The sequence below is a fragment of the Crocuta crocuta genome, unplaced genomic scaffold (assembly GCF_008692635.1).
Source record: "Crocuta crocuta isolate KB4526 unplaced genomic scaffold, BGI_CrCroc_1.0 scaffold127, whole genome shotgun sequence".
Taxonomy (NCBI): domain Eukaryota; kingdom Metazoa; phylum Chordata; class Mammalia; order Carnivora; family Hyaenidae; genus Crocuta; species Crocuta crocuta.
Window position 1 is genome coordinate 10,594,609 of NW_027532008.1, and position 10,717 is coordinate 10,605,325.

General features: G+C 56.2%; 1 protein-coding gene across 1 annotated transcript in view; it reads left to right on the plus strand.

Moving 5' to 3' along the window:
• The window catches only part of RCC2 (regulator of chromosome condensation 2), a 23,548-nt gene that overhangs the window by 6,703 nt on the left and 6,128 nt on the right, over positions 1-10,717 (plus strand). Inside the window, exons 4-8 of the mRNA XM_077775562.1 lie at positions 2,150-2,293; positions 4,936-5,067; positions 5,418-5,506; positions 7,175-7,289; positions 9,169-9,335. Coding sequence (XP_077631688.1) covers positions 2,150-2,293; positions 4,936-5,067; positions 5,418-5,506; positions 7,175-7,289; positions 9,169-9,335 — 647 coding nt within the window. The remainder of the gene's footprint in view (positions 1-2,149; positions 2,294-4,935; positions 5,068-5,417; positions 5,507-7,174; positions 7,290-9,168; positions 9,336-10,717) is intronic.

A 10,717-nucleotide genomic window follows, 5' to 3' on the forward strand; every position in this document is an offset into this window, starting at 1 on the left:
CCTGAGAGCTAGCTGAGCCTCTGCAGCCCTGCTGGTGGGCCACGCCACTTCTCCATGCTCTTCCAGCCAGCGGAGTACTCACGGTTCCACACGCTCAGGCCCACGGAGGGGAAGTAGCTGGCAGAGGAGAGCAGAGCTTGGGCTGTCGGGTGGGGCAGGATTGCTGGGCTCCCTGCACCCCCGTGCGGCAGGGAAGGCAGGGACAGCACCCTGTGGTTGGAGATCCGCTTTCTCGGCCTGGTCGAAGGCACTCCAGGCCCATCTAAAGCCTTTTTGTCCTTTCCCTTTCGGCCTTTGCTTCCCAGATGGGTCTCCCTTTAAATGAAGTTTTACATAATTAGATTGACGGGTGTCAGCTCTCTGTAAGTATTTTAAAATACCTCTTGGCTCTCATGACCTCGCGGGGAGAATAAACGCAGGGGCGCGGGGGATTTGTTCTCCCACTGCTGCAGAAGCCGAAGTCTCCTCACCCCCCAGGGAGCGAGCTCGCCAGCCCCCGCGTGCGCGCTGCCCCAGACCCCGTTGGATCAGCACCCTGCCCGCTCCACTTACGGGGTGACCCAGTGACCCGTGCTCCCGCTCCTGACCGCTAGCCTGGCTGAGGAGCCGGCCCTGCAGTGGGGGGCACTGACTTTGGCTTGTGTCGCCCCAGACGCCAGGCTCCCGGTGTCTCGGCCAGGGGTTCCCCCGGAGCTGCTGTGGGGAAGGTGCTTTGGCGAACCAGAGTGTCTGGCCACCTGTGACACAGGTCCGGGCAGCTGCCACACCGCTCACCTCCGCGGTGTCCCCGTGCACTGTCTTCCCAGAGATGACACATGCCCCCGTGCCTCTTGTTTTCATGATAAACAGACTTGAATGTAACCCACGAAGGCTGTTATTTTTGGTCTGCTCTGTCCCAGGGAGCTGGTTTTCTTCCGCCTTTGGGAAGAGAGGAGTGTCTCCGGGTTGAGAAGCTCAGGGACCTTGCTGTGTGTCTTTATGACACACAGTGCCCGCAGTGTCTAGTGGGGGAGAGGCTTCAGCATCCCTTTGCCAGGGTGGCCCCTGCAATTCCAGGAGGGTGCGCTTGGCGCCCTCTGCTGGTGGGGTGCGGGCAGGGTAGGACCGGCCTCAGGTTCGCAGATGCTTTTCCACTGGTGCCTGGTAACTGATCAGCCTCCTAATCAGCTCAGACATCCAGATGAACGAGACACAGTTGACGTGGCAGCGGCTGGCATTTCATCATGGTCCCCACAGGCCTAGAAACGTGCTCATGTCCCTGTCCTTGAGAACCCCAAATTAAAAATGTTCAGCACAAAATTGGCCACGCCCTGTCCATTGAAAGGAAGAAGAGCAGGTTTTGGAGGAGGGAGCTGTTTTCTCTCACCCGCACACCCTCCAGTGTCCTGAGCGCTTCCTGGGTGCCAGGCATTGGTGAGGCCCTCAGGTTGCCAGGACCGTAGAAGGCACATGAGTTCAGTACCCTGAGTGCCATGATCAGCCTCACGAGGCTTGGGGAATGACCAGGTATGGGGGGGATGTGGTCATGGGGGGCTTCCCAGAGGAGGTGCTTGATACGAGGTTTTAAACAACAGGCAGGGGACAGGGAAGGGCATTCTGTGGGAGGGAATGCATGGGCAAAGGCAGGGGCCCATGACCTGGCCACTACAGTGGGACCCCCCGAGGCCGGAAACCATGTGGTAGGGGAGGGGTGTCAGCTGCGCCCCCTGCACAGAGCCTGGTAGGTGTGCAGGGAGGGTGGGGACATGCAGACTCCAAAAGGAGCCTCTGACTGCAGGGGGGAGGCCGAGGTAGAGACCAGGCAGGGGAAGGTGACCTAGGGCATGGGGAAGGAGACATGGGGTCCGCCTCCAGCTTCCCTGGGTTGGGCTCCCAACAGGAGGGAGAGCACCATGCCTCTCTGGCCACTTGCACGTGGATGTGCTTGGTGGCCAGTGCACGAGGGCCTGAGGTCCCTGCGGGTTGGGGCCCAGACACACAGGTGCGGCAACACCGTTCTGACCCCGCTTGGAGTTGCAGACTTTGTCCCGGAGCCGGGGTGACTCTGCACCCCAGGAGAGAAAGCCCCTGGTGGCCGCTGACATTTCTCGGGTGCCTTTCGCCCGCCAGCCGCTGCCACAGCGTCTGATTTGCCTCCTTTCCTTTGCAGCTGCCTACCGCAATCTCGGTCAGAATTTGTGGGGACCCCACAGATATGGCTGCCTGGCAGGGGTCCGGGTGCGGACGGTGGTATCGGGCTCATGCGCCGCCCATAGTCTCCTCATCACCACAGAAGGGAAGCTGTGGAGCTGGGGTAAGTCCGGGCTGGGGTGGGGCAGGGTGACCCAAGAACGCGACACCCCCACACACACCCTCCCCCGGCGCGGGCTTCCTCCCCCTCCGTCTGTCCCCCTGGAAGGGTGGCCTTTTTTGCAGCCGTGTTTCCTCTGCCTGATTTCTGGCTGGTCCCTCCTGTCCCCTACAAGCGCATCCCCTTCCTCCACTTCTCTGTCATTCACTTGTATGCGGCCACCTAATTCTTTGAATCCTCTTTTTTAAACCACCTTTTTCTGAACGTTCGGACTGAATCTTTCTGATCTCGAGGCACCTAGAATTGAATTCCTATTTTAGGCACGCNTAAGACCTGTGTTCTTGCCACTTTAAATGCCACGGGCCACATCATGACATCGGCCACTGTGTCCCTGCGATCCTGTGCCTCTGGTTCCGGGGGAATCACAGGCCTACAGGCCGGGCTGCTCGGTGCTTGTTTTCTTACTAGATTTCCCGACAGCTGAGCTTGCTTTTCCTCAGTTGTGCTGATTTCTGGCTGCTGGACCCCCTCGCGTGCGCGCCTCGGCGGTGGCGTCCTTGTCCTCCCCCAGTGTCCCCTTGGCTTCCACGCGCTGGCGCCCCTTCCCCCTTCCAGATTGCTGATCCAGGTATTGACTGAGGCTCAGTTTAGCCCCACGCCCTCTGGTAGTTCCTGGAGTCCTCTCCCAGCTGGGCACGCTGGCACCGGTCCCCACCCTTTGTTTCTGGCCCTTTGGCTAGCTTTTAGCCCATATGACTGCTTTTTTATTTCAGTCTGTTTGAACGATTTTTTGCAATTTCATGAGCTGCTGTACCGAAGTCCAAATATATTAACATCTGTTGTCTTCGCTGCACTCGGCTAATTTTGTGATTCTGTTGGAAAAAAAAAGACAAGCTGACAAGGGTGTCTGGCCCAAATTTAAACTTTAGTCTCTGGGTGCCATGCTGACACCGCCACGGTTTTTCATTTTCTCCGATTGGCACAGAGCTGGGTCCTTCCCCCAGGGCACCTCCTGCCCGGCGTTCCGGCACCAAACGCAGCAGTCTGTCCGAGCTCCAAACTTGAAATAGCTGGTTTCTGATCTCTTCACTGAAGTTCACTTATGTGGTGCTTCTAAAAATGTCCCCTGTGCTGACCCTGCGGCCAGGTGTGACGCTGAAGGCTGGGCACCCGTCTGGGCCCCAGAGTAAAGATCGGTGTCCTGGGGTGAGCGGACTGGGTGCTGCAGGGGGCGGGGAGGGGCCAGTGGGGATGTCCCGCTTTCGCGGTCAGCCACTTTCAAGGTCACGGGACGTGGTCCCGCGTCCATAAGTGTCAGTGCTCCGCCCATCACGTTCGAGGGGTCCGTACCTGCTAGGCACTCAGGCCTCTCGTGTGGCCGAAAAGCTGCGCCCGGCACTCGTTCTGGGTGGACTGCCCTTCCCGGTGAACGTGACCGCTCCCGGTAGAAGCCGGTGTCTGCCGCTCCTGCTGAGGGGAGGGGCTGGAATCCGCGCAGGTCCAGTGGCGGTTGTTCCCGTAGCTGGCCGTTCATCTCCTGCGCAGGCGCCTAGGAGGCTTGGGCCTCATCTTCGTGGCTCTGCTCTCTGTGTCTCCCGTGATGAAAGTTCGTTCGTCGTCAGGGAGGGTGTAAACTGCCCCTCCCTTCCAATGCCCCAACTTCCCAGCCCCGAAAAATCTCCCAAGTCTGTGTGGCTACCTCCGAGTGGTTCTCTTGGCCAGGGGGACCCGTGAGGGGCTCACCGAGTCGGTTGATTGGGGAGCTGTTGTAGCCCATGTTGGAAACCAGGGAAGGTGGAGGGGCTCCCCTCCCCTCGCCACGTCTGCATCAGAGCTAAGAGCCTTGCCAGAGGGCTAGTGCTCCATGGAAGGTTCTGGCAGAGCCTGCACCCTCAGGCCTCCCTCCTCCTTCCTGGTTCACAGCCTGTGAGGCTCCAGAGGCAGAGGCGACCCCGTTGTCAGGAAGGGCTTGTGGCTGGTGTGGTCCTGTCCTTTGTCCGTCACCCAGGTTCCCGAGGCTAAGGGGCCCTGTGGAGGGCGGGCCAGGAGGTGGGCTTGGTGCTGTGGGGTGGCCGTCGTCTCCAGGGCAGATGAAAGAAATGACGGGCAGAAGTGAACCGAATGGTCCGCAGACGATGCCCAGGGCACTGAGGTAATTAAACTCTCGTGTGGCAGGTGTTGAAAATGGTTCCTCTTAAAATCCATCTCGGAGAGAAAGGAACGAGGGAATTGTGGTCTGGCGGGGGGGAGAGAGAGGACTGTGTTTCCGTGAGCTCATCTGCTTGGGCGGACCGAGCATGTCCTTGCCCCGCCCCCGTGGCAGAGCCTCAGAAAGTGCTCCCAGGGGGGTCCCAGCTGCTGTCCCAGAAAAGCAGGTCAGGGAAGGTGAAGTAGGTGGCAGTGGCCCAGGGAGAGGTCCCTGGGGAAGAAGGCGCTGTGTCCCTTCCCCCAGGCACCCGACCCCACCCAAGCAGGCCTTGCAAGGCTGGCCGTTGACAGAGAAGCCCAGCCTGGACCTTTCTTCCTCCTCGATCTCAGCCGCCGAGAGCAGGGCACCTTCCAGGGGGACCCAGACGTGCCTGCCTTTTCTGTGACGCTGCTCTGGCCACCCTCTCTTCCCTCTGTGTCTCGCTCTTGATCTGCAGGTCGAAATGAGAAGGGACAGCTGGGCCATGGTGACACCAAGAGGGTCGAAGCCCCCAAACTCATTGAGGGTCTCAGCCACGAAGTGATTGTATCCGCGGCCTGTGGGCGGAACCACACTCTGGCCTTGACAGGTGAGGAATGGCGCGTTTCTTCTACGTGTGGCATGAGGCTGCACGATCCACCTTGGGCACCGGGGACAGAGCTGTCCCTGCGGCTCTTGGTCAGGATCAGAAAAGTGCCCAGAGAACCCCTGGGAGGCGGAGGCGGAGGCCGGGAGGCGCTGTGTGCTCCTCTGCGCTCTCGGCCCCGGCCGTGTGCTGGTTCTGCTCAGAGCTTGTCCGCTCCACCCGTTCGGAAACAGTCTTCTTGGGTTTCTCCTGGCAGAGTAGCTCCTTTTATTGTCTTGGAGCCCTGATTCCCGATCTCGTTCGAAGCCTTCAGTGTTCTTTTTCCCTTCTGTGATTCTGCGCTCTCCTTCCAGAGACAGGCTCCGTGTTTGCATTTGGGGAGAACAAGATGGGGCAGCTAGGCCTCGGCAACCAGACGGATGCTGTTCCGAGCCCGGCTCAGGTACCCGCGCTCCTCTCGTCCGGCCCAACGGCCTTCTCTCTTCACTTTTGTGCTGAATTTTCAGGGGTGGGACCAGGTACTGCTCCCTGTAGTGGAAGCGATGGCTTGTAGAAATAGAGTCTTTGAGTGGAATGCACGTTATGGTCTTTTTTTGTTTATTTTTGAGAGAGATGGAAAGAGACAGAGCACGAGTGGGGGAGGGGCAGAGAGAGAGGGAGACACAGAATCCGAAGCAGCTCCAAGCCCTGAGCTGTCAGCACAGAGCCCGACGCGGGGCTCGGACTCACAAACCATGAGGTATTCATGAGCCGAAGTTGGATGCTTAACCGACTGAACCCCTCAGGTGCCCCCACGTTAGTGCCTTTAAAACAGACTTAATACGCGCTCATGGCTGAAACACTTGCCGAGAACGGTTTTGCTTCCTCATTGAGAGAATGTATTCTAGAGGCCTGTGCTCCAGCCTGTACTGCGCTCTGGCGAGAGATGTTACATGGATGTGATCTTGTTGAGTTTTGACCTTGTCCCCTGCCAGGTGCCTAGGACACAGACTGGATGGAGTCAGACAGTCCTTTATTCCTAAGGGACGTAGGGTTAAGTGGGAGGGGTGGGCATCACATCTAACACATGACTACTGATATAAAGCAGCCAAGTGGTGAGTGTCCGATTTATGGTTTATGGTGAGTGTATGATGAAGGCAGGGACTCCGATTTCGTCTCTTAGAAAGGGGGCGGGGGCGCCTGGGTGGCTCAGTCAATTAAGCGTCCGACTTTGGCTTAGGTCATGATGTCACGGCTCATGAGTTCGAGCCCTGTGTCGGGCTCTGTGGTGACAGCTCAGGGCCTGGAGCCTGCGTCTCCTCTTCTCTCTGCCCTTCCCCCACTTGCGCTCAGTCTCTCTCAAAAATAAATAAATGCAAAAAAAAGAGAGACCTGGGCAAACTTAACCTGTGGTTTGAACAAGTTTTGAACTGTCTCTCTCTTGTCTGCCATCTGCTCCAAGGAGGAACTCGACAGTTTCTAAGGGAAGCCAGGACCGACAGGCAGAGCCCAGGGCTCACGCTTCTTGGCGAGGGCTCCCCCTGACTGATGAGTGCAACAGCACCGCTTCCAAGTGCTGTCTTAGATGTGTTTCCAGAGCCCACGCTAAGTTCCTTGGGCCCTTGGCTGTCTTCTTGCCGGTCTTTGAACCACTTGATTTCTCATCTGCACACCTTCGGTTGAGACTAGTTGGCCTAGTATTCTTGCAGAGGGCGAGGAGACCGTGAGAAAGCTCCTCTTGAAAGTCGAGGCCGAACTGCCAGAGACTAGGTGAGGTCTCGGGGGGTGGGGGGAGGGTCACGTGGGGGTCAGTTTCTGTGGCTTTCCCCCTTCCCCCCAACTAGTGCTGGTCAGTTGAGGAGAGCCTTGATTGGGCGCAGGGTCAGGCACGCGGAGTGACACAGGGATCGGGGCGCCGTCGGCCGTGCCTTGGGATCCTGCTCTGCTGGGAAGGCGTGGGTCACAAGGGTGTTTCTCTACATGCGTCCCAAGCTTTCACATTCGGAATTGTTGAGTCCATTAAATTTCCATTGCAATCTAGTGATTGTTGCACACTGACCTGCACAGAGGTGGAGGCTTTTTATCAGTCTTTTAAAGAAACGTCTGAGAGTCTCCTGTTCTGTCTTTTCAGATAATGTACAACGGCCAGCCAATCACCAAGGTGGCCTGTGGAGCTGAATTCAGTATGATAATGGACTGCAAAGGGAACCTCTATTCCTTTGGGTGCCCTGAATACGGTCAGCTGGGTATGGAAACATTTTTTAAAAGCTCTGTAATTCAAATGCGTATCTGGGGCCAGGAGTGAGTGTGGGCCTGCACACGCATGTTGGAAATGTGGGTAATTGATCGCAGATAATAGCCTTGATCCATTAAGTAGATCTCCCATATTTACTGGGACAGCGTGTCCTAACTCACAGGGTTGTGGCGCATTACAGTGGCTTGCCCTTAATGAGTAAGTCAGGCTTGAGTCCGACAAACGATTCTTTTTTTTTTTCTTCTGATAATGGGAATTCATTTATACGTAAAAGGATTTCAAAGTTGTAAAAAAAAAAAAAAAGCATCTTCATTGGGTTTCATATTTAAAGATTTGCCTTTATTGAAAGCAGGAGCATCATACAAGATTAAGTCTGTTCTGTGAACCCTGGTCTGGGGGATTGTTTCAGGTACAGGCACGTGCCCCATTCCGTGTAAAGTTCCTGGGGCCCCTCCTGTTTTCATCCCTAAACAGAAAAACACATTCCCTTCTGTCTCATTGAGCAGAAAGGGAGAACTCGGAGAGCGGTTCTCAGTAAGTGAAAATGCCTCCTGATTTTACAAGGTCCCCATTTTCTTTTCCCTTCTGACACCAAAGTGTTTTTTTCACCCCCTTCTGGCGCCTTCCCACACCCCAGCCCTTTTTCGAGTAGGAGGTGAGGAGTGGGCGCCCTCTGCTGGCTCCCTAGCGGCATGCCACCCCGGATCCGCCACGGCCCCCGGATCTGGGTTGCTGGGTCCCCACGTCATTAAAAGCAGGCAGATGGAAGACAGTATAAATAGAACAAGGAGCATCTCGCTGGCCTTAGACTTTAGGGAACAGTGACTTTGTGAAACTAAATATACCTCAAGTCAGAAGTGAATAAGAAAGAACAGCCCCTTACGCACATTCCATGTTGGTTGCCAGGGAGTTGCCAGAGGCTGTTGGAGAAACCGTTTCCATGGCCACAGGCCCTGGTGCCATCGCCAGCCCCGGGCAGAACACCGGAAGTGTGTTTCCGTTCTACTTCCGGAGGGGTGTCTGCTCCCCCGCCGCCTCTGGCTGCCCCAGGCCTGCAAGCAGGCAGGCGGGTTGCCCTTCAGGGAAAACCACACGCTCTTGTTAATGACAGTGGCTGCTCGCAGGCTGCGCTTGGAGCACCTTCTGCAGACTCTCCTCTCCCCAGGACACCTTCTCCAAAAGTAGCTTGAGATGCTGGCCTTACATAGATCTACGGAATCCGTTACACTTCTCGGCTTTCTTTGAAACCCGCTCTGGGTCCCCTTGTCCAAATCCAGAAGGATCCCTTTTCGAATTGGAACATAGGAATGTAACCTTGGAGAAGCGTGTCCCGGCGCTTGCGCCCCCCCCTCCCCTCCATGACGCATTTACTGGGTCAGGCAAAGCAAAGATGAGAATGTGCCATTAACTAGATCTTAACCTCGTAGTGCTGCGTTTAGGTTACTAGCAAGTCACAAAAGCTTCAGTCTCAGATTGTGTGCCGAACTTTTTCTTTTTCTGTCCGTTCTTGGCCCGCCTGGGGGCCAGGTGGGGCACGGAGGCTCTCAGTAGGCCATTCCTTTGAGTCAGCAGCTTCTGACTTTGGCTACAGCTCACAAGAAGTGTGGTGCGTGTCACAGCCTGATGACGTCAGAGGCACGAACAGAGGACTTGTACAAAACAACACCCTTGTGTGGACGGTTTCCCATTCCGTCCTATTCATTTCTAAAAAATAATTGGTTTCACCTCCCCCCTAGAATCGATTTCCTGATACTGATGGGTTGAGCCCCGGGTGGGAAGGCATCACCTTGGTGGGCAGAACTGTCCCGTGAGGCCCCGATGCCAGATCGGGGTGGTCAACAGCCACTGACCACCGGCTCTGGTCACTCCAGGACACAACTCGGACGGGAAGTTCATCGCCAGGGCACAGCGGATAGAGTATGACTGCGAGCTGGTGCCCCGACGGGTGGCCATCTTCATCGAGAAGACGAAAGACGGGCAGATTCTGCCGGTCCCGAACGTGGTTGTACGCGATGTGGCCTGCGGCGCAAACCACACGGTAAGACTTGAGGGTTTCCGGCTTTTCCTCTGCTTCCCAAGCTTCCATGCTGTGGGGAGGGTGTGCGTGTGCTCCAGCGTCCCAAAACGCGGCTTCGGCCGGGACTCTGTCCCCGGCACCCGAGACCCCCCGCCCTGCTTCCTGGGCTCTGCGCCATTCGGGCACATCCGTTTTCTCCTTTTTTAAGTTTATTTATTTTGAGAGAGGTCGAGAGCGTGAGCTGGGGAAGAGGAGAGAGAACCCCAAGCACAGACCCTGACATGGGGCTCGGACTCACAAACCCTGAGATCGTGGCTGGAGCCAAGATCGATTCAGACGCCCAGCCGACTGAGCCACCCAGGCGCCCCCAGCGGGTGTAGCTCTTCCATTCGTGGTTTCTCCATAAGTTGTATAGACGAAGTTAAAGGATAGATTTGGGGTTGGAATCGTGGTGTCTTTCTGGTTTCGGCTTTTTGTCTCACGGCATCACAGACCTCTTTCTGGGTCCACAGAGGATCTCCCCCTGTACGGAGGTTGTCAGATGGTTTTTTAACCCTGGAGGCTGTGTCCTTGAAGATCACTTTAGATAGATGGTGATACAGTTTTTTGTACACGCGTGCTTTTATCTTTATTGCCCTCTTGCAGTTTTTTTGCCCAAGAATGCCCGCCAGTCAAAGTTGGCCCTCTTCTCTGTTGAAGAGCACTGGGCTGGGAGGCCAGAAACCACGCCGGCCTCCTGGCGTGTGCGGGCACAGCCTCTTGACTGGGATGCTCTCTATCTGGTGCTCAGTGATGTGGATTAGTGGGCTGTACATCTTGAACATTGGAGATGCCGTGAAGGAAAGATCAGTCGTGTATTGTCTTAATGAATTAAGTCCATGGGGTCCTGGCACCAGTGACCAGATGCAGCTCACCTGTGAACAGGGGCGTCCAAACCAGAGTCCCTGCAGGCAGGCAGGCCTTGCCTCTTGGTTTTGTGCGGTTCTGTCTACACTGTGAAAGGAAACAAGCCTGTTCTCTGGAGATACAACCGCCCTTTTGCTTTGATGAGGCATGAAGAAGACTTGAGACTTTATTTTAAAAAATTTTTTTTAATGTTTATTATTGAGACAGAGAGACAAAGAGCATGAGCGGGAGAGAGGCAGAGAGAGAGGGAGACACAGAATCCGAAGCAGCTCCAGGCTCTGAGCTGTCAGCACAGAGCCCGACATGGGGCTTGGACCCACAGACTGTGAGATCATGACCTGAGCCAAAGTTGGATGCTCAACCGACTGAGCCCCCCAGGCGCCCCCCAAGACTTTGTCATTAAGGAGGGGAAGTCCTGTCCCCAGCAGAGAAAAGAGCAAATGCCCTGTCGCCTCCTCCACCCCCTCCCCGCCCCCCGCCCTGGCACCTTCAGATTA